This window comes from Dipodomys merriami, unplaced genomic scaffold, assembly GCF_024711535.1.
Source record: "Dipodomys merriami isolate MVZ:Mamm:240054 unplaced genomic scaffold, mDipMer1.0.p SCAF_2, whole genome shotgun sequence".
In the NCBI taxonomy this organism is placed as follows: Eukaryota; Metazoa; Chordata; class Mammalia; order Rodentia; family Heteromyidae; genus Dipodomys; species Dipodomys merriami.
Window position 1 is genome coordinate 70402186 of NW_027203381.1, and position 23942 is coordinate 70426127.

Consider the following 23942-nt stretch of genomic DNA (forward strand, 5'->3'; position numbering starts at 1 on the left):
GGACAGACAGCTGGGGGCTCTGCCTGGCCCAGAGCCATAATTATCCTGCATGTGGCCATCATTTGCATGTGAAAATAGCGTCTGGCTCACAAGTCTTCCCTTTTATTGTGAATAAAAGACTGGAAGGGAAAGTTCCCACTTCAGTAGAGAATCCTGTCATTTTCCTAAAAACAAAAACACACACACATGAAAAAATTGTGTTATGAAGTTGGTTAAGACGAATGGTTCATAAACTGTTACTCAGCTCTTAGTATTTTCGAAACTATTTCTCATATGCCATTAGGTGTTTATGTCAGATGTCTGAATGGGTTTGAATCCCACAGTGCCCTTGTCAAGAAATTCTTGGCCCAGATTGAATTAATTACTTTCTGCAACAATAAGTACTGCCTATTTCTGCTTGTTACTAAAGAATAAAATGAAGTAGAATAATTTATTAAGAAGAGGAAATTGCCAGGTGCTTGTGGCTCATGCTACTCAAAGGCTAAGATTCAAAAGCTCTCAGTTGAAAGTCAGCAGGGCAGAAAACTCTGGAAACGCAGATCCAAAAATTCTAGCAAAAAGCTGGGCTGGAGATATGTCTCAGGTGGTAGCTGCAAGCCAAACCAGCAAGCTAAGGAGTGCAAGGTCTTGAATTCAAATCCCAATACCTAGGGGAAAAAAAAGGAGCTTGGCATCATAGGTCAGTTCATATGGCTATTATATTTCTTTTATTTTCTTTGGAAGGACTGGGGTTTAAACTCAGAGCCTCGAACTGACAGTTTTCCTACCTCAGAGTAATGGGATTGCAGGTGTGTTCCACTATGATTGGTACTATGTATTTCTTGAATTAAGGTTGGAAGTGGTATAGAGACCAAGGAAGGTAGTCATAGCTAATGTTCAGTGAACATTCTTTATGTACCAGGTACTGTGCATTTTATTTCCTTCTAACAGTATCCATGGCATAGCTGTGCTGTAACTGTCTCTTTGATGAAGATAAGAAGACAGATTCAGGGAGGTGTTTTGCCTATGGTCACACAGCTAGTCAGCAAGGACCCAGCATTTGAACTTTAACTGTCTGACTTCCAGGTGTCTATACTGCACCACCCCATCTGTACTGCTCCTAGCCACTAGTGCCAGTGCTACTTATCTCCCTGCTCCTTCCCGGTCTATGAAACTACTTCCACAACACGTAGATAAAACTTATATGTACAGTGTTACATATTTCTATCATTGATATATAAGACACTAAAAAGCAGTTGTTTGGCACCAATGGCTCATACCTATAATCCTAGCTACTCAACAGGCTGAGATCTGAGGACTGTGGCTTGAAGCCAGCCCAGGCAGGAAAGTCCCTGAGACTCTTAGTAAGGTGGTAAAGCACTAGCCTTGAGCAAAAGAGCTTAGCAAAAAAAACCCCAAAACCCAAAAAACAAACTTAGTTCAAGCCCCAGAACACACACACACACACACACACACAAAGTTGTTTGCTTTACCACAGTCATTATTTACTACCATATGTTTGTTTATTTATTTTTGCTGCTAGTACTGAGGCTTGAAATCTGGGCTCTTATTTAAGATTTTCACTAGAGACTGTCACTCTACCACTTAGGTAAGAGGCTGGAGGCTTTTCTGCCTACGATGGCTTTGAATTGCTACTTCTCAGATCTCTGCCTTCTGAGTAGCTAGGATTCCAGGCGTGAACCACCCTTGCCCAGCCCTAAAAGCACCCTTTACCTCACATGGTGTCTTTGTTAACTCACGTGTGCTTATGTATGGGGCAGCTTGGTGCTCTGTGAGCAAAACACTGTCAAGCTTACAAACTAGTCCAGGGGAACTGTCCCACCAAGATGGATGGCCATCCTACCCATGGAGCACCCCGAGGTGGGGATCCAGAAGTAGGAGGAAATAGCCCTGATCTCAGGGCCCTCACTCATCACAAAGACACTTGAAGGCTAACAAAGGAATCCGAGGGGGCCAGACAGACATTCCTGGGTGGGTGTGGAGGGGGGGAGGGAGAGAAAGAGGGAGAGAGAGAAATGTGTTATACTTCTTGGCATGCTTCCTGGGGCTGAACACTGGAGTCACCTAGAAAATGAGAGAGCAGGTTCCCTGCCCCAACACTGCCCACTGTAAGGTATACTAAGTAGGTAGGTTTCATTAGGTAGCCAATGAAGAGATCTCCATGTGGTATTCAGGTAGAAAAAGATGTTTATTTACTGAACTGCTGCTGCTTCCGACAAGGAGAGGCATGCTGAAAGAGAAGACCCACAACCAGGCCAGGACTTATCTAGGCCAGGGACAGGAAGAGGGGTGGCCAGGTGGGGGATAGGTGTGGTCACATTGGATCTGGATGTGACCTCAGGGCCTGGGACCCTCCTATGACAGATGAGAGGGGTGACCAGAGGCAGCCAGGATGTGACCTAGCAGGAGAGGGAGGTGACTGCTTCCAGGTGTGCCAGTTACCTAGGTAACAGATAGTGGGTAGCAACTTAGCCAAGAGGAAGGTAGGTGTCTTGCACTGGGCCTGCATGGCCTGGGGCAGACCTTTCACCCACAGTCTAGTGGAAAAACCAGCAAATAGCATCGGAGATGAACACCACAGCAGAGCCTATGGGGACCCACAGGTTACTGTGGATGGAGGGTTGGACGCACCCAGTTCTAGACTTGACTAAGCAGCCACTGACTTTAGAGTTTGGGTGGGTGGCGGGGGAAGGTATCTTCTTTCTTGGTGCTTACCTTCGCATCTGTCAAATGAATTTTAGGCTAAAGACTCCTGGGATACTAACATCTAAAGTTCTTAATACTGAAGCGTTAGCCATGGGATTCTTTTGTGTTGCTTGTGGTATTGGATATTGAACCCAGAGCCTTGTAGATGCTGAGCATAACTCTATTATGACACACACACACACACACACACACACACACACACACACACACACACACACACACACACACACACACCCCAGCCCTAAGATAATGGGATTCCAAGAGAGCTTCTGCTTTGTTACACACACACACACACACACACACACACACACACACACACACACACACACACACACACACACACACACACACACACACACACACACACACACACACACACACACACACACACACACACACACCCCAGCCCTAAGATAATGGGATTCCAAGAGAGCTTCTGCTTTGTTTCCTGGCTAGGACTTGGGTTGGAGGAGAGGGAGAGAGGCTCATGGCAGCGGCCTGGGTGTTTGAATATTTTCAGCCTGGTCTTTGCCAGGAAGATGGCCCTGCTTACATCACCAAGTGCTGGCTGCCGCTGCTGCTCTCTGCCAGGCCCATTGGCCTCCTCAGCTGTTGCCTGTGGAGGATATCCAGGCAAGAGGCGGGGCAGGCGGTGACTCCCAGGTCAGAACTTCTGACCATCATGGACCTATTCAGGGGCAGAGGATTAAAGCAGGGAGAGGAAGGAGGAAGGGGAGAGGGAGGAAGGGGGACCAAATTAACCTGGGATTATTTTGGGGGTATCAGGGTCAGGAGGTTAAGCATGGGAAGTGGATGCCAGAGGCAGGGACAGCCAGAAGGAGTGAGTGGTGGCTGGGAGGGCCCCACAGCCAGGGTGGAGATTTCCTGTCAAAACAGCCCCTTATCCTGGCCGGAGAGTGCATTCCTTTCCCCCAGGAGATAAGAGGCCAGATTTTCCTTTCTCAGGGCTCCTTTGAGCTGAGAGCTGGGCAGGCCCATCCTCTGGAGGCTCTGTGGGCCTGGGCAGGGTGGAGCCTCTCTAGTCTCCAGCACTGCACCCCAGCTTGACCCTTGAGCTCCTGGCTCCTGTCCTAGATAGAATGCATCCTTGGGCAAGCTGGGAGCCAGCAGCACAAGGTCAGAATCCCAGTCACCTTTCTATCTCTGTGGCTTGCCCTGAGAAAATGCACATTCTTTATAGGGACTTTAGGGAGGCTTCAATGAGTTATTTCAGGAAACCCTCGCGGTCTGGCTGCTTGTTGCCCTGGTCCAGGTGAGCCTGAGTCTGGCTCTCCCATTCCTGGCATTTGTCCATTCTTTCCACAGTTAACCTCTCAAGGCAGAAATCTCTTCTCATCTGACCCAAGGCCATTGTGAAGAAAGGGTTCCTTGAGTATTTAAACTAGAGCCCAGGATAGCAGATGGAGAGATTTGTTGACTATTAGAAACAGGGAAGAAATGGGTGCTTCACCCAGGGTGACACTGGAGTGCAGGGGTTGGCAGAAGCCATTCTTGTTACTGAATACTTTCAGCCAATGGAGCTGACCTGACATATCCCGCACTGGGGTCTTTTCCAGCTGTTTCCCAGCAGCCAATCCTCCCACAGGGTGGAGGCCTTCCCCAGAGCCAGAGGAGGCTCCAGGCTGCCCCTCGCTGAGCCATCTGGGTGGGACTCCCTGGGCTTTGGGCAGGCCCAGTCTCTCATCACATTTCCCCCCCTAGCCACTGCTGGAGTGCCCTGCCTTCTCTGTGTATTTTCTCTCTGGGTGGGGGTTTGGGTGTGGAAGCCAGGCTAACATCCTCTCTCCACCCTCTCCTTGGAAAACCAAAGTAACCAGGCCTGAGGTCAGCAAGAAGACTGCAGTCTGGGGAAAGCACCCAGTCAATGCCCAGAAGTACGTGGGATTCTTATCTAAACCTAGCAGGACTTCATCTGCCTCTCAAGACAGCACAGGCAATACAGCCCAATACAGTCCCATTCCTTTTTTATAAAACAAAACAAACAACAACAACAACAAAAACCTTTACTCTTTAGCCTAGGCTGACCTGAATTCATGATCCTCCTACCTTAACCTCTCTAGTGCTGGGATTACAGGCATGTACCGCTAAACCTAACTTCATTTCTATTTCAAAGCACTTTTGTTGAATACCTCTAGTTGTACCAAGATTGTTAAGACCCAATTCAGTGGGAGACTTCAGAAACCTGAGATGTGGTAGTATCTAGACTCCACACTGGACTGAATTGGAGTTGGTGCTCCTTTCCACTCTCCATGCCTTTGAACACCTGACTTCTTCCTTCCATTGTTACAATGGCCCAAGAAACTAGCCTATAGTTTCTCTTTCTTTCCTTCTCTTTAATCTTTACTTATCTGCATGAAGGAAAGGCATGGAAGGCACTGGTGATCCAAAAGAGTGGAGAATGAAAAGCATGGAAGGCCTGGGGCAGTGAGTGTGAACCATACTGCGTTATTAATGTGGAAGTGTGGTGTACGATATTTGTAGTTCCAGAACTGCTTCTCCTATTGAGAGCCAGAGATCCAGAAGCCCCCAACTGGGGCTTTTATATCTGCTATCAAATGTCAGCCCTATGTTTGGATGATGTATCTTCAGCCCTGAGAAAGGGCTTCTGATTAGATAGTTTTCAAAATTAGAAAGGGCCTGGTGGCTTGTGTATGTACATAATCCTGGCTACTCTGGAGGCTGAGATCTGAGGATCATGATTGGAAGTCAGGTAGCCTGAGCAGAAAAGCATATGATGCTCTTTTTTTTGTTTTGTTTTGGTGCCAGTCCTGGAGCTTGAACTCAGGGCATGAGTGCTGTCCCATTTTTAATAAGGTGTGTGCTCTACCACTTGAGCTACAGCTCCGCTTCCAGCTTTTTGGTAGTTTTTTGGAGATATGAATCTCATAGACTTTTCTGCTCTATCTGGGTTTGTGATCCTCAGATCTCTGCCTCCTGAGTAACTAGTATTACAGATGTGAGCCACCAGTGCCTAGCTCAAGTCTATGATACTCTTTGTTGTTGTTGGTCATGGGGCTTGAACACTGGCTCTGTCCCTGAGCAATTCAGCTCAAGGCAAACGCTCTACCACTTGAGCCACAGCACCACTTCCGGTTTTCTGGTGGTTAATTAGAAATAAGAGTCTCACAGAGTTTCCTGCCTGGGCTGGCTTTGAACCTTGATCCTCAGATCTCAGCTTCCTGAGTAGCTAGGATTACAGGTGTGAGCCACCAGAGGCCAGCTATGATATTCTACAATTAATCACCAAGATCTACAGTTAATCACCAAGAAGCCAGAAGTGGAAGTGTGGCTCAAGTGGTTGAATACCAGCTTTGAGTGAAAAAGTGAGTGTGTGAGGCTCTGAGTTTAATCCCCAGTTCTGGCATGCACATAGTGTACCCCTACCCCCAACACACACACACACACACACACACACACACACACACACACACACACACACACACACACTAGTAGAGAGATGCTGAAAAGTGATGTACTGTCCTGCTCCTGAGTTATGGTCTGCAGGCCAGGACTTGGCATCCCCTTGGAGCACATTAGGAGGGCAGAACCCCTGGGGCAAAATGACTCATGGATATCCCAGAGCCTTGGTAGAACTGGGCCCCAATCTCCTGAGATTGCCCTTGCCTCAGAGATATTTAAAAGTCATTCTCCCCCCGCCCCCACACACCTGCCATGCCACATTCCTCTACTCAGTGCTCAGGTTCATGCTTTGAGCTTTGTTTTGACTGGGCTCCTTCAGGATAACCTGGACCACCTTATCCTTTGCAGCTCTAGGAGCCCACACCAAAGGCCAGGAAGGAAGTGCACAACCCAGGTGGGCAGGGCAGGCCTGCTTAAGTACAGGGATTCCCTGATTATTGCCCTGCTAGGGTTGAGCAGCGTGTGAATGTGCAGGGCAGAGCTCCTGTGGGTGGCCTGACTGACAACCTGGAGTCCTTGGATATGTGTGTGTGTGTGTGTGTGTGTGTGTGTGTGTGTGTGTGTGTGTGTGTGTGTGTGTGTGTGTGCTGGTACTGAAGCTTGAACTCAGAGCTTAGGCGCTGTCCCTTAGCGTTTTCCACTCAAGGCTGGTGCTCTTCCACTTGAGCCACACTTCCCCTTGGATATTCCTTTTCTCCTCTTTCTCTCTATCAGGTAATTTCAGATTTGCTGCAGCTCTTTGTTCCTGAGAAGCAGTGTGGACCCTCAGGGATACTAGGCTGGCTGCAGCTCCACAGTGATTGGGGCTGCCAGGGGAGTGGGGTGTCCTGAGGCCCCCGGCACTGTGGAAAGCCCTACTCCTGCTCCAGGCGCCCTCTGTACCGCACTGCCTCCAGTGAGGGTCCCAGGGCCCCGGATCCAGCAGCCTTCGCTGGCCCAGGCCCCTCAGGCGGGTCCCTTCCCAGAACCTCAGCCTCTCCTTTCCTTTTCCTTGTATAGTTGTTCTTCCTGTGATCTCCCACGCCCCACCCTCCCGTGGTCTGGGCTGGGCCCCCTCCCTCCCTTCCTCTCTCCAGGCCCTTCCTGCACTCTTTCTATTCCCGGTGGAGCCAGCCTCTCCCATTGTCCATTCCCAGGAAAGGGCTGTCTGGCCTGTGGCTTGGTGGATGGTTTGCAGGGTGGGGACCTGAACCTGAAAGCAAGCACTCCTGCCTCCAGCAGCCCTGGGACTGCTTCATTTTCAGAAATCTCATTTGCTAAGTTTGTCAGTGGAGGCTGGTGACTTCCTAACTGCCTCTTCTCATTTCAGCAGTACCGTCATGGCAGGGGGTGGCCAAGACACCAAGGTGCCACAGGGAATTTCCCAGCACCCACCTCACCACAGAAGCTGGGTCAGTGAACTTGAGCTGCCTCCACTCAACCCTGCCAGCTGTTCCCTGTCTCTGCTTGTGGCTAGAGCTGACCACATTTGTTGGTAGCATGAGGTGGTGGGGGGACTGGAGGGGCCACCCCATGAGTACCCCTGGGAGCTGATGGTAGATCCTAAAAAACTGTGGCCCACCTGCAGCATCACAAGAAGCCTGAGCGACAGAGTTCTGGAGGGAGATGTCAGGCCTTCCTGCACACAGACCGTCAAAGGCTCCCCCTGGGCCTGTTCTTTCCTTGGGTCTAATGGGGATTTGTTCTCTCTCTCCCTCTCTCCCTGTTCTGTTTTTGTTCTTCCTAAAAGCACACAGCTCAAAGGGGACCAGAGTATTTTTATTCTGTAGATACACAAGCAGATGTTCAGGTCAAGGCCAGATACATTCATACACAGCAGCTGCAGGCCCTGGGCATCCAGGCCTTTCAGAGCTGGAAGACCTCGGCTGACAAGGCTCCAGCCCCGTGACCTGGTTTTTCCAGCAGTGGAACCAGAAGCCCCACTGAGGCAAAGAGACATTTTGAGATCAAGAAACAAGCGTTAGCCTGGGGATGTAGTTCAAGGGTGGAGCTCTTGCCTAGCACCCAAGCACCACAAAACAAAAACAAAACAAAACCCTCTGGGATAAATTACAGATAGTATGGTGGGTGGAAAACTTTGAATTCAGCTATATCCTCTCAGCTCAGCATTTCACAAGCTAGGATCCTGCCTGTCCTCCCCTGATAGAGCCCCACAAAGGCACGGTCAGGTCTGGGGGTGTTTCCTGGACTAAAGGGGATGTACACCATGGAGTCTTTGTGAAAAGGCTGGTACAGGGGCCTTTGGGCATCTCCTGGAGAGAAAGGCTTGGCCCTCAGCCCAGGTAGAGGCCGTGGTGAGCGAAGCCAGGTCTGGCATTGGAAGAGTGTCACATAAAGAAACGAAACCTCATTGTCTGCCCTCTTAGCTGCATGGTGGTTTTGAGGGTCAGTGATGACCATGTTAGGCCCTCTTACATAGTAAACAGTTGTCAGCTTGCCCTGCAATGTCATTGGTGCCTGTGTACCATTTGTGCATCGAAGCTTATTGCCTGGGTAAGAACTGAAGTATGACAGTGTCATTGGCTGTGTCCCTCCTGGAGCTGCCATCCACTCTGAGGTGGGGACCTATCAGTGATGTTGTAGGTGCCCTCAGGACCTGCAGAGACAGCCCCTGGCCTAGCAGCGCTGAGCCTTGGGGTCCATCCCCTACCAGAGGTTTCACAGATGTGGGAGCCCCGAGATGGGCATGCAGCGTAGTATATTCAGGGACAAGGCCACAGCTTGCTGACTCTCAAATAGAGTCACAACTGAAAGAATTAGAACCTTTGGTCTGGACATCAGCTAGTCAGGGATTAGGAGTCACTACAAGAAGTCTTGGAAGATGCTTTGTGTCTCAGTCCTGCCAGTGACTCCACACCACACCTCAGCTATTACCAGACAATCAGAGGCTGCACTGCCTAAGCTCAGGGTCTTGGGACATGGGAGTGACCAACAGATGTGTGTGTTGGGGGTGGGAGGGACCAGTGGAGCAAGCCTCTTTGGGAGTTGGTTTAGGATTGGGAATCTGAGCTGGGAGTAAGGATGGGAGGTACAAGTCCTAAAGGCCTGGGAATAAGGGGAGAGGAATGAGGCCAGCCCCAGGAGATCCTCCCATCTATGGGGAAGTAGCTGATGAGACAGGTGGGCCACTAGATTTCAGGGCCCTGCCTGAAGGGGCTTGATCAAAACAGTTATAAAAGCTGGTGGGCTGGGAAGGTGGCTCAGTGGTAGAGTGCTTGCCTTGCATGCATGAGGCCCTGGGTTTGATTCCTCAACACCATCTAAGCAGAAAAAGCTGGAAGTGGTGCTGTGACTCAAGTGGTAGAGCGCTAGCCTTGAGCTGAAGAGCTGAGGGTCAGTGCCCAGGCCCAGAGTTCAGGCCCCTTGACCGACAAAATAAAAAAGCTGGTGGCTTTTATAACCAGTGGCCTGTGCCTGTAATAATTACTCAAGAAGCTGAAATCTAAGGATTGTGGTTCAAATCCAGCCTAGGCAGACAAATTTCAGAGACTCTTATCTCTAATTAATCATCCCAAAGCCAGAAGTGGAGATATGGTTCAATTGATTAAAGGAAAGCCTGGAGTAGAAAAGCCAAGCGAGTGTGAAAAAGCTAAGCAAGAGTGCAAGAGCCTGAGTTCAAGCCCAGGATGGGCACAAAAATAAAAAGCAAACACAGACAGGGGCTGGGAAGATGGCTCAATGGTAGAGCACTTGCCTTGCATGCCTGAGGCCCTGGGTTCGATTCCTCAGCACCATATAAGCAAAATGAAAAAAGCCAGAAGTGGCGCTGTGGCTCAAGTGGTAGAGCGCTAGCCTTGAGCTGAAGAGCTGAGGGACAGAGCCCAGGCCCAGAGTTCAGGCCCCACGACCAGACCCCCCCCCAAAAAAAAAAAAACACAGACAAAAGAACCCAGTTATAAAATATCTCCCGAGGTTCCAGAGCGATCACTACAGAGTCAATGTATGTCAGGGTGATCGCTCCCTCAGTTCCTTTTTTGTTTGGTTGATGTTTTGGTTTTGATTTTATTTGTACTTTCTTGCTTATGTTTTTCTCACAAAGCACTCACATCATTCTGGGAAGTAGGGAGAATGCAAATGGAAAGAAAATAGAAAAGAAAGGAGATACTTATATATGGAGATGCTCACTAGAGACAGTAGCTTTCAGTTATAGGATCTGTTATTGGGTTTTCTTAAAAGGTACTTAAAAATAACTAAGTGATGCTCATTTGAAATGTGGTTTGTACAAATAAAAGAAAAAAGCATTTCCAGGATTATGGGATATACTTGTAATTCCACGACTTGGGAGGCTGAGGCAGAAGGGCTGAACATTCAAGGCCAACATAAGCTACATAGCAAAATCTTGTCTTAAAAAAAAAAAATGAAAAAGCCCATAATTATTTATACAGACAAAGTCAGAATTAGTATTTTGATATGTTTCCTTCTGTACTTTTCTTGAATGTGTAAATGAAAACTTTTTTGTATTTAAACTGTAACTGTTAGCTAGTTTCTTACTTAACATATAGCTGTTTTCTATGATACTAAACATCTCTATAAATACCTAAATCTATAAATTCCTAAAACACCAAGCTGGGTGCTGGTGACTCAGGCCTGCAATCCTAGCTCTTCAGGAGGCTGAAATCTGAGGATCACGGTTCGAAGCCAGTCTGGGCAGGAAAGTCTGTGAGACTTATCTCCAGTTAACTAGCAGAAAGCCAGAAGTGGTAAAGGGCTACTCTTAAGTGCAAAAGCTAGAGGACTATGCTCAGAGTACCAGCACCAGTACTGGCACACAAACATACAAAAGACTAAAATACCTCAGTTCCAGGTTTGCTAGAGTATTTGCTATGCCTGTGAGAGTAGAGGTGAATGTGTTTGTGAGTGCATCACTGAGTGTGTTCATGCATGTTGTGCCAGGGATGTGCCACTGTGTGCCTGTGTGTCTGTGTTTGCTAGTGAGCACCTCGCTGTAAGTTGGCACTGGAATGTTGGCGTATGAATATTATCAGAGTTGTATTTCTCCTTGGCCCTGCAGAAGTGGGATGGAGACTGGCCTCTTTTTAGACCCATCCCCTAATCCTTTGAGCCCAGTGGAGAGATAAGGTAAAGAAAGGGCTTCCCAGCACCCTGATGGGTCTGGAATCTCTCTAAACCTCCCACCAATCTCTCTAAGCCCACCCTCCCGTGTCAGGGCGGCCTTTGGGCTGTGGAAGTAAGTGGGATCTGATGAGGTGTTTATGTGATGCAGGCCGGCCGGAGCCCACAGCCCTCATTCAGCTGTGCTTTCAGACCTGGTCCTCATTCCAGCTTGGCTACGCTGAGTTCCAAGGCAGGCTGGGCTGGTTTTCTCCTTAGAAAGACTAGTCAGTGGGGTCAGCCAGCGGATACGCTAAAGTTAACTTAGCTGTTATTGCTTTTTTGTTAATGAGGGGAAGACCAGCTGCAAAGGGGCCAAACCATTCAGAAATGTGGTGTGCTACTTGGGACTTGAATTCTGTAGCCAGGCCAAAAAATAAAAAGCAATCGACAATAACTTTTAAAGTCCTGACTACTTCTCAAGCCCCCTTGTGCTTCACTGAGCTTTCATTTTATTATTATTTTTTGTGTGGAAAATATTTTTCCTATGAAGTTATGACCCTGGAAGCTGGGAGGAGTGTAGCCAGCTTACTGGGTCTGAGTTCCAAGAGCTAGGGGGTGTGGAGGGAGCTGTGAGGAGGGTGGAGGACCAGGCTCACAGAAGGTTCTGGCTCTCGGTGTCCTGGTGGGGTGATGGCTGGAGATCCATCCTGTGTGATTGTGGGGTTTGAAGGGAAAGGAGCAGAAGCTGGCTTCTCCTGAACTACAATTCATAGGAACAAAGCAACTCATTCTCAGATGAGATTGAAAGGCAGAACTGAATGTCCTGGGTATTCCTGAGCCAAGAACATGTGACTCGTCTTCACATTTCATGGTCCGCCAGCAAGTTCACAGATACTGTTCAAAGTGACTCCTTCAACAAACCAGCAAGCTGCTCAGGGGATTAAAGCCACTTGAAAGACTCTGTTAAGGTCAATGTCCAAATATGTGTAAAATGCTTGGAAGAATTCAGGTCTGAGATAATTCTGCTACAAAGTTAGTCTGTGAACAAATCTAATGGAAAGCAGGGAGGTGGGATATGTCCATCAGCTGAAAGATCAGAATCTTTTCAATATGATACCTACACAGGTTACAAACACATTGTTACATAGATGTGTAAGTTGAAGAGAGACCTTATGTGCCTCATGTTAATACAAGAGCATTGAGGAGATTTGATCTTAATCAGGGTGAGGTTGTGAAGACCAAAGGAATGAACATCTGAGCTGTGCCTAAAGAGTGAGACGTGTGTGTGTGTGTGTGTGTGTGTGTGTGTGTGTGTATGTATGTGTGTGTGTGTGTGTGTGTGTGTGTGTGTATGTGTATGCACACATGCACGTGCCAGCCAGTGCTGGGGCTTGAACTCAGGGACTGGGCACTCTCTTTAACTTTTTCTCTGAAGGCTGGTACTTTACGACTTGAGCCACAATTCCACTTTGGATTTCTTTGGTTTCACAAACATCTTTGCTCAGGCTAGCTTCAAACCATAATCCTCTTATTTCAGCCTCTTGTGTAGCTAGGATCACAGGCATGAGCCACTAGCCCCTGGCTAAGAGCCAATTGTGTGTGTGTGCACACGTGCATGCATGTTCGTGCATGTGACATGGCTGGGGCTTTAACTCAGGGCCTGGAAACTGCCCCTGAGCTTCTTTGCTCAAGGTTAGCACTCTACCACTTGAGTCACAGCACCACTTCTGGCTTTTTGTGAGTAGTTTGTTGGACAAAGGAGTCTCATGGCCTTTGCTGCCTGTGATGGCTTTGAACCCTGATTCTCACATCTCAGCCTCCTGAATAGATAGGATTACAAGTATGAGCCACCAGTGTCCCACTAGTGAGACAGTTTTGGTGCTCAGAGAGCAAGGTCTGGTGGGCAGGGGACTTGGCTCAAGCAGAGGCGCAGGATGGGTATTTGTGGTCCTCTGGGAAGAGGAGCTGTGGAAGAGTAGAGGTGAGAATGAAGAAGACAAAGCAGGCTGCTGGCAGGTCTATGAGAGGTTGATATTCATGAAGGAGTTTGGACTTTATTTTGTTTTGTTTTGTTTTGTTTTTGGGTCCAGTCGTGGGGCCTGAACTCTGGGCCTGGGCACTGTCCCTCAGCTCTTCAGCTCAAGGCTAGTTCTCTACCACTTGAGCCACAGTGCCACTTCTGGCTTTTTCTGCTTATGTGGTGCTGAGGAATCGAACCCAGGGCCTCATGCATGCAAGGCAAGTGCTCTACTGCTGAGCCACCTTCCCAGCCCTTGGACTTTATTTTGTAACTCACAAGTATCATGGTAGATTTTGGAGCAGGAAAGTAACTTGAAAATACCAATTTTGTTTCAGTGAAAGGCAATCGCATAAATATGTGCTCACTGAAAGGCACTGCAGCTATAATGAATGAAGTCTAGAAAAGAAAAATGAAGCTTCCCCTTCCTAGAAATAGATCTCTAACACTTAAAGGTAGATATCAACCCTTGTAGGTAGACAGTTCCCTCCCCCTCTTAATCCTTGCTCCTCCCCTCATTTGCTTCTGAGACATACATTGTACCTCTTAATATATATAGTATTGTGTGAGCCAGTACTGAGACTTGAACTCAGGGCCTGGGTGTTATTCCTTACCTTTTTTCATTCAAAGCTGGTGCTCTACCACATGAGCCACAGTTTCACGTTGGACTTTTTTTGGTACTAAATTGGAGATAAGAGTCTCATGGACCTTCCTGCCTAGGCTAGCTTTGAACTGTGATCTTCAGATCTCAGCCTCCTGAATAGCTAGGGTGATAAGCACACACAATCAACTTCTAGCTCCTCTTAATATTTTAAGCGATATGAATCAGTACTGTAGTGTGGTGACACCTGTGTGTATTTCACTCAGCTCATCTGCTCTCCCTTCTTCTTTCAGAACACGGTTTTATTGGCTATTCCCCCGAACTGCTACAGGACAACACCCTGCCAGACTACAGTCCCGGGGAGTCTTTTTCCACTGTGTTTGGGGTGTTCTTCCCAGCAGCTACTGGTATGGTAACTTGGATTGTCTTAGACCCCTTCATTAGGGGCATAAATGCTTGTTTCCCCAATTCAGTGTCATTTATGGCCTGCATATGCTTTTAGGATATAGATCTGACTTCAGGGCTAGCATATACTTTGAGTAAAAATCTATTTGTTTTCACATTATTTTATTTGTTCATAATTCTTATAGGTCCCCACGTGATTTGATCCTCCTTGCCCCTTACATTTACACATTGCTAAGTCTTGGCCAAATTAACAGAGGGGCCATATTTCTCTTAAGGTTGAGCAAGATAATTTCCTCAGCACGACAAGCTGCCTTCCTCATATCAGGAAAGAGATTTGGAAACTCCCCTTCCAATTCCCCTCCATCACATCTTCTCTCTTTTTCTTTCTTTTTTTTTTGGTCCGGTCATGGGCCCTGAACTCTAGGCCTGGGCGCTGTCCCTCAGATCTTCAGCTCAAGGCTAGCACTCTACCACTTGAGCCACAGCGCCACTTCCGGCTTTTTTCTTTTTGCTTATGTGGTGCTAAGGAATGGAACCCAGGGCCTCAGGCTTGCAAGGCAAGTGCTCTACCACTGAGCCACCTTCCCAGCCCACATCTTCTCTCAAGGGCAGAGAAAGTCTTTTCTTGCTGTACTGGATACAGGCCAAACCGTGGTCGCAAGGGCAGTGGATGAATTCCTTTACCCTATTCTTCTCCACTTCCCTGACAGGCTACAGAGAAGCCTTCCAACACAGAGCTCCCTAGTAGTGCTCATTCCCAGGCCTGAAAAGCAGTAAGTTAGCATGGCTTCAGGTAATTCGTAGAAACACATTTGTTAGGGACTGGGCTTGTGTACAGGGCACACAGGTCCTTAGCTCAAAGCTGGTACTCTCCCTCTTGAGCCACACTTCCAGTTCTGGCTTTTGCTGATTAATCAGAGATAAGAGTCTCTTGTCTGCCTAGGCTGGACAGCAGTCCTCAGATCTCAGCTTCCTGAGTAGTTGGAATTACAGGTGTGCATCACTAGTGCCTGGCAAACACATCACTCTTGATCCCGAGAATGTGGCTGAGGTGGTCACATTCACCTCCTTGTCTTCTACCCTTATTTTCTCTGCCTTCCTACATATGCCATGTCCCTATTCATTACCCTCTCCCCAAATAGGAGAAGCTACTAGGATATCTAAGGTGAGAAAGCTTGTCCATACAAGTATGGGCAAGGATGCGGAGAAATTGGTAGTCAGACTACTGCCAGCTAGGCACTTGTGTCTCATGCTTGTAACCCTAGCTACTCAGGAGGTGGAGATCTGAGGATCAGAAATCTGAGGATCAGCAATTGGAGGATTGTGGTCTAAAACCAGCCTAGGGAGGAAAGACCATGAGACTCCTATCTCCAATTAACCACAAGAAAAACTGGAAGTGGAGCTGTGGCTCAAAGTGATAGAGTACTAGCCTTGAGCAAAAGAGCTCAGGAACATCACCCAGGCCCTGAGTTCATGCCCCATGGCTGACAAAAAAAAAAAAAAAAAAAAAAAGTAAGATGGCGCTGCCATTTTGGAAAACAATTTGGTATTTTCATAAAAATTAGACATATAGGGCTTGGAAGATGGCTCAGTGGTAGAGTGCTTGTCTTGCATGAATGAGGCCCTGGGTTCGATTCCTCAGCACCACATAAAAAAGCCAGTAGTGGTGCTGTGGCTCAAGTGGTAGAGAATTAGCCTTGAGCTGAAGAGCTGAGGGACAGTGCCCAGGCCCAGAGTTCAGGCCCCACAACCGACCAAAAAAAAAAAAATTAGACATACAGGGCTGGGAATGTGGCTTAGTGGTAACTCTACCACTTGCCTTGCATGCATGAAGCCTTCAGTTCGATTCTTTAGTACCACATAAACCGAAATAAATACAATTATAAAAAAAATTAGACATATACCCAGCCGGGCTACTCCTGGTTATTTTCTACAAAGAATTGAAAGCATGTGTTTATGTGAAGATCTGGGGAAACTCAAAGCAGTTTAATTTGTTACACAGCCTACCGAGTGAACACAATAAAAATATAATAAATTTAAAAATAAAAAAGAAGTGCTGGGCATTGGTGGCTCATGCTTATAATCCTCACTACTCAGAAGGCTGAATTCTGAAGATGGCATTTCCAAGCCAGCCTGGGCAGAAAAGTCTGTGAGACCCTTATCTTTAGTAAACTACTCAGAAAAAGCAGGAAGTGGCTCTGTGACTTCAGTGGTAGAGTGCTAGCTTTGAGCACAAAGAGGCTCAGGGACAGTGTTCAGGTCCTGAGTTCAAGCCCCAGAACTGGCAAAAAAAAAAAAAAAAAGCCAGGTGCTTGTGGCTAACGTTTGTAATCCAGACTATTCAGGATTCTGAGCCCTGTGGATTGTAGTTTGAAGCCAGCTTGGACAGAAAAGTCCATGAGACTCCTATCTCTAATTAAACAACCCCCATCCCCTAAAAAACAAAACAAAGCTGGAAGTATGGATGTAGCTTGAGTGATAGAGTATCAGTGCTCAGCCCTGAATTCAAGCTCCAGAACTGGTGCGTGCATGCACACACACACACACACACACACACACACACACACACACACACACACACACACACACACACACACACACACACACACACACACACACACACACCATAGCATTCTGATGTTAGTTACATTTCAACAAAACAGACAAAATGAAAAAAAATCAGTTGTCCTGTCTCAGCTTTCCCTCTAGCAAGAAGCCCCTTTCTCTCCTTTTCTCTTTTGTTCCTCCCTCCCTCCCTCTCTTCCTCCCTTCCTTCCTTCTTCCCTTCCCTCCCTCCCTCCTTCCCTTCTTTCTTTCATTCTTTCTTTCTTTCTTGCTTGCTTGCTCTCTTGCTGACTTTCCACCAATTAAGTCATGCCTTTCTCTCCTTTTTCTCCTTTTCACAACTGAATAAAAGGTCCCTGTCTCCCTTTCCCACTGCCTATACACCCGGTGTCCATTGCCAGTGAAATAGATCTTCCAGTGTCATTGGTGACCTGCATATACTGAATTCCATGAGCAATTTTGATTTTACACTTGATTTGATTTCTCCATTCTTCTTTGCCTCTCTTGTCTGTTATGGAGTAGCAACCTCCACACTCCCCGCCCTCACCTACCTGTATGGGTCTATTCTCTCCTGCCCATCCTTTTGATGATGAGGTTTTGCAAGGTTACTCCTGGTCTCTTCTTTATCTGATTTTTTTTAGCCCTGAAAATGCTTCCCAGCCTTTCTTCAGTATCTCTCTTGCAATACATTAATGGAACAGATGTTCAAGGGGCTCCTGGCCATGGTTGCCTGGCCCTGAGAGGAGTCTCTGCCAAGGAAGCACCCTGGGCTGAGATATCAGCTGTCCTTGGCACCCCAAGAGGTTGTCTCAGTAACATGACCCTGATGTGTCCATAGTTTATGCCTCTGCAGGTCCCAAGTCTTGGTAAGAGAGGGTGTCCTAGTCTTTGGGGGAGGGCAGGGAGGTAGAGGCTTGGAAATGGTACTTAGCAGCCCAGAGTTGGAGGTGGATTAACTTTGAGATCAGTTAGTCCATCAGTTTTCAACTTGGCTGCCATTTTTGTTTGCCAGGCTGGGGACAGAAGCCAGAGCTGGTGCCTGCTAGGCAAGTGCTCTACCACTGAGCTACACTCTAAGCCTCTTGGAGATACTGTCTTGTAAATCATTATTCCTTCTTGATAATCATACTCAAAACCACATAGGCACCGGAAATTCTGCTTCAGTGAGCAGCATCTTTGTATTTTCTTTGAGAATTATAGCTACCTAAGATTTCTAGTCACGATTTATATTCTGTGGTTTAAGTTATGCAAGCATTTTGTAAGTAGTCCAGATAGAAAATGGGACTGTTGAATAGATTGTCAAATGCAAAGCTTCCTTAGTCCATCCTTCCTAGCAGATGGATTTTTCTGTTCTTTCTTTTCCTCCAACTAGGTTGTGAAGCACTGATCTGAGTTTGTTTTGCTAACTGGGATGGAGGGGCCTAGAGATACTTATGAAGCCCTTGATAAAGGTCACACAACTAACTAGCATGTAGAGCTAGGTCATCACTCTCTTGTGGAGGGTTGCCTGCCCCTGATTCTCTCTGTTATTCGGGGGAGGGGAGAGAGGGCAATGTAAATGCAATAGGCAGAATGAATGGGTTGTGCCACTTATTTTTCCCCTGGCAGATGTTCTGTGAAGCTATGAAAAGCTTGGATGATTGGCAGTTTCCATGGCAATGGTTTTGCTAAGGATTAGCTGTGAGTGAGTCATGGCTGGGGCTCCCTCCAACATCATGCTCTTCTGGAACAAGAGAAGCTCCAGGAAGTAGAGAGGGAAGCAGAGCCTGAAGAACAAACTCTTACACTACCTCACATATTTTATCCCCAGAGCAGGCAATTTCCAAAGAGGAGCTGAAGGTGAGGTGTGGCCTGTATGTCTTAGGAAGCTGTGGTCCTTCTTTCCGTCACTTCATGGGGCTCCACCATACCCTGTGGTGTCTGCAGGGTTAGGGTTGGTGGTGGTTTGGCACGATCTCTGCATTTGCTTTGCTTCTCAAAGCACTCTCCTTCTCCAAGCTCCCACCTCAGACTTTGCCTAAAAAAAAAATAAGCATCTCTCCCTTTAGAGGTTTCCCTAAACACCCCTCAAATACAGCTACTTTAGAGAACCAGGAACACAAGTCATGGAGAAACTAGGAAATGGAAACTCACTGAGAAAAATACCAGTTGTGTGAAGTCACATAACTCTTGTCCTCAGATCTTGAATTTTTACTGGAAGGATTAAGAACCCTTTGGCCACAATCAGCACTTGGGGCCTGTGGTCGACCACACCCAGCATAACAACTTTGGTAGGGAAACCAACAGCTTTTACCAAAATATCCACAATCATTTTCCTTGTCCAAAATCCTGCTCGCTCTTTCTTTCTTTTCTTGTTCCCTTTCCTTTCCTTTCTTTCTTTTGGGCCTGAGCTCAGGGCCTGGGTGCTGTTCCTCAGCGCTTCAGCTCAAGGCTAGCGCTCTATCACTTGAGCACAGTGCCACTTCAGGCTTTTTCTGCTTATGTGGTGCTGAGGAATCGAACCCAGGGCCTCATGCATGCAAGGCAAACACTCTACCACTAAGCCACCTTCCCTGCTCAAACCCTGCTATTTCTATAATGCCTTTGATCTCTAAAGCTTGACTCCCTCCCACTGCTTGTGAAGGCATGCTGGGAAACTCTGGGAGGAGGCTGGGCCCCTTTGATTGGCTGTCTGCCTAAAAGATCCTCAGCCCTCCCACATCACAATCATGCTCAGAATCAGGATGAACTGAAGTCACTGAAGTCACTCACCTCCTCCACCCAGGCCAAGAGTGCCCATCCCACCCACCATCCTATTCCTCCTCCTCCAGACAGTCTCCTCCCAAGTTCTGGGCCCTGTGAGAAAAATAACACTCACTTACTGAACCAGAATGGACACCCCAAGTTGAATGCATAGAGAGACCAAGAAAGAATAACTGGAAGATGGCAGACTCTGAGGGGTTTGTTGACAGGAACAGGGGAAAAGAAAGAATCTTTATTATATGTACTTATTTTTTATAATCTTATTTACAGAATTAGTTTATAGTTTTATCAAAATTATCATAAATATCTATAACTGTTATAATAATCTATCACTTTGGGCATTGTGATGATCACCTTTTATATCATCTTTCTTTTAAACTTCAGAAGAAAACTATCAGAAGAAAGTCTGCTTAGTCCATTTTCTGCTGCTATCACAAAATACCTGGGACTGAGTCATTTATAAAATGTAGAAGCTTATTTGGCTATGGCTCGGGAGGATAGGAAGTCTCAAAGTATGATGCATGACACCAGGTGAGGGCCTCCTTGACACATGGAAAGCTTCACATGTAGAGATAAGGCAAGCATGCAAGCTTGGGTGTCCTTTTCCTTTCCCGTCTCTTCCCTTTCTTTCTCTTTTTCTCTCCTTCCTCTCTTTATTTCCTTCTTTCTCTCTTTCTTTGTATATAGTCTAGGCTGGTCTTGAGCTCAAAATCCTCTTTTCTTAACTCCTGAGCACTGAGATTATAGGCCACCACCATGCCTAGCTAGGCAGTTAGGGTTGTTTGTGCGCACGTGCACACGTGTGTGTGTGTGTGTGTGTGTGTGTGTGTGTGTGTGTGTGTGTGTGTGTCTGCCCGCGCGCAAGCGTGCACATATGGTATTGGGGACCAAACCCTGAGCCATGTCCCAGCTCTCACTTCTTGTAAAGTCACTAATGCCATCATCATGGGTACTCAGCCTAGTGACTTCAGCTATTTTTAATTATTTCTCACATACTCTACCTCTGAATACCATTAACATGAGGTTTTGATTTGGATTTAAATTTCCAACACACTAGGTCATATTCCAACATAACATCTGCCAGGAAGCTAATGAAGTCTAGACTTCAAGCCCCCACTTGTGGGAGTACCTTCTAAGCCCTGATTCTAATTTCACGCTCATAATCTTTTTGTTGTTGTTGTTGTTGGTCGTGGGGCTTGAACTTGGCTTGGGCATTGTCCCTGAGCTCTTTGGAGAGGATACCTGACACTTGGTGTCTGAGGCACCCCAACCAGAAGCCAGCAAACCTTGCTGGAGTCCTGGCATTTGAAAGTGCCACTATTTGATACTGACTCTCCCAGCAGAATCCCTACAAGGAAATGGAGGACTGACCAGGTCTGCCTCCACCAAGAAACAGAGAGGAAGATTTCTATAGCAGTGGCTAAGGAGATCAGCCAGTAAGCCAGTGTGAGGAAGAGGTGGGGTCTGGACAGGCAGGTTTCAGGCTCCATTAAAAAGTGTTCATTAAAGAAACAAAAACAAACAAAATTTAAAAATGCTGGGCTCCAGTGGCTCACACCAGTAATCTTAGCTATTCAAGAGGTTGAGACCTGAGGGTCTCAATTTGAAGCCAGCCTGGGCAGGAAAGTATGGAGATTCCAATTAACCATCCAAAACTCCAAAAGTGGAGCTTTGGCTCAAAAGATAGAGCACCAGCTTTAAACACAAAATCTCAGAGACAGTGCCCAGGCCCTGAGTTCAAGCTCCAGGACCAGCACCAAAAAGCAAAACAAAACAAAAATTGTTCATGTCACTAGATTCTGGTGGCTCTTACCTGTATATAGGAACCTATGCACAGAAGAATGACCTAAAATAATCAGTCCCCAAAAGGGCTGGAGGTGTAGCCCTGTAGCCCTGTGTCTGACTAGCAAGCATAATAAGGCCCAGTCCCCAATCCTTCTGGAAAAAATAGTGCTCATTGTCAAATAAGTTTTAGTAAACTGTGCTGTATTTCTCTTGTTAACATATTGTAGATACTAGTAAATTTGGTAGGAAAAAACTGGCAATCTTTTATTTTTTTGTTTCAAAGTTTGGTTAGTATTTATCACTTATTAGGCACTTTATCTTTTCAACAAAGACTGAAACAAAAAAATGAATAAAGCAAAGAAATGCTACAAACATTGCTTTGATGTGATAACATTAAAGATATTGAAGCCAATCATAATTGTCTACAATAATCCCATGAACTAATATTATTCATCATTTGCAGTTGAGAAACTGAGGCTGGGAAGTATTACATAGCCAACTTTACAAAATGAGTAAGTGACAGACTCAGGATTCTAACCAATTTGAAGTCTGAAGTTCAATAGCCAAATCCTTGTGTGGCACAGCCCTTCAGAGCTCCCCACCCTTTCCCTGCAGAGTCACAGAGCTTGTCACCAAATGCAGATTCTGACTCATAAGTGGGACCTAGGACTCTGCATTTCTGACAAGCTCCCAAGCAATGCTGATGCTGCTGGCCTTCAAACTACAGATTAGGGGGTGGCTTATTTCCCCTCTTGTAGCCTTCTTGAACCTTTTTTTTTTTTTGGCCAGTCCTGAGTCTTGAACTACGGGTGCGGTTCCTAAGCTCCTTTTGCTCAAGGCTAGCTTTCTACCCCTGGAGCCAAAGTACCACTTCCAGCTTTTTCTGTAATTTAATTGGAGATAAGAGTCTCACAGATTTCCTTGTCTGGGTTGGCTTCAAACTGCAGTCCATAGGTCTCAGTCTCCTGAGTAGCAAGGATTACAAACATGAGCCACCAGCATCTGGAGAACCTTTTTGTTTTGTGTTTATTTTTATTTTTATTATTATCTTTACATAATAGTACAAAGAAGTTCATAAATACAATGTGTCTTTACCATTGTTACCCTTTTCAACATTCTTATCCACCCCTCCCAACCCTTGTTTGCCCTCACTTTTCTTAATTTTGTAGGATATAAATTGAGTTTTTTAGTACATTCTCACCTCTTCTCTTCATTTGTCTGGCAATCTTATTTAATCAAAGCTTTCTCAACCTTCAGTTGTGGGACATTAAAAATTATAATATTTATAAGACATTTGGATATGGAATCTGTACTACTGTACCAAGTATGGATCAAGCTCTGACATTAACAATGACATTTTCAAATTGCACTGGAAGCAGAAAGAAAGCGAAGAATCTTCTGTAACATTTGACAACGAAGAATCTTCTGTAACAGTTGACAACAATGGGCAAAAAAAACACTGAATCAAATAATTTCTCTAGATCTAGCTGCCAAGCAAGACATTTATAATTAACTCCCAGCAAGTAGAGAACATCTGCCTAAGAATTGTGCAGAAATACAAGGATAAAAATCTGTAAGTGGCAGCCAGGATGTGCAAGCCTGCCCACCAAATGCATGCTTTGCCAGCAGAAACACAGGTGTCCATGCTGGCTCACTAGGCCTCACCCCTCAGCCTTCTCTCTGGAGCAAGGGTTGTTCCCAGGTCCTCGTCTGTGGTCTTTCCGGTCCAATTCTGACCATCTGTTTTGTGGCTCTTCCTCAGTCCTGAAGCTGCTCTGTGGGGAGATGGTCCATTCTCCTCCCACTGTCCCAGAAAGCCAGCAAGAGTCCTGGGAGCAGGGTGTGGGGAAATGCAAGGGTGTTTGTGATGGATTCAGAATCTCACACTTTGAGAGAAGCAACAAATTATGTTGTTGTTTTGAATGCACAATGTACGCGCAGTTGTAAGAAACGATACAAGAATTCTCATATGAGTTTTACTGCATTTCTGAGCCCCGGTGGCTCAGAACATCTTGCAAAGCATAGATGGATAGTAACATGGGGAACATACAGAACATGTTGGTAAGTACAAAGACCTAGTACCAAGCTGACTCTAGCCTGCCCTCCCCTCCCAGCCCTTTCTACTATTGTTCTCCAGTACTAATGTCAAGATAAAGTTCTTATTTTTTATTGTTATTATAAAGGTGATGTACAGAGGGGTTACAAGTGTATAAGTCAGGTAAACAATACATTTCTTTTTGGACAATGTCACTCCTCTCACTGTCTCCCAGTGTTTCCCTCCTGTCCCCATCCACAAGTTATTTATTTATTTTGCCACTCCTGGGGCTTGAACTCAGGGACTGAGCACTATCACCAAGCTTCTTTTTGCTCAAGACCAACACTCTACCACTTGAGCCACAGTGCCACTTCCAGCCTTTTTTTTTTTCTCTTTATGTGGTGCTGAGGAATTGAACCCAAGGCTCCATGTAAGCACTCTACCACTAAGCCACATTCCCAGCCCCCCACCCACAAGTTGTATAGTTCATTTTCAACATAGTGTCTAGTGAGTACCATTGATGCATTTTTTAGTTGTTTTTTAATGTGTAACATATATTTAACTAGGACTGATTCAGTCAGTCACTGTCC

General features: G+C 46.4%; 1 protein-coding gene across 2 annotated transcripts in view; it reads left to right on the forward strand.

Annotated features, from left to right (window-relative positions):
• Positions 1-23942, forward strand: part of Slc12a8 (solute carrier family 12 member 8) — a 131740-nt gene that overhangs the window by 60598 nt on the left and 47200 nt on the right. For both annotated transcript variants that reach the window (XM_070028713.1, XM_070028714.1), the window contains exon 6: positions 14114-14227. In XM_070028713.1, the coding sequence (XP_069884814.1) occupies positions 14114-14227 (114 nt within the window). The remainder of the gene's footprint in view (positions 1-14113; positions 14228-23942) is intronic.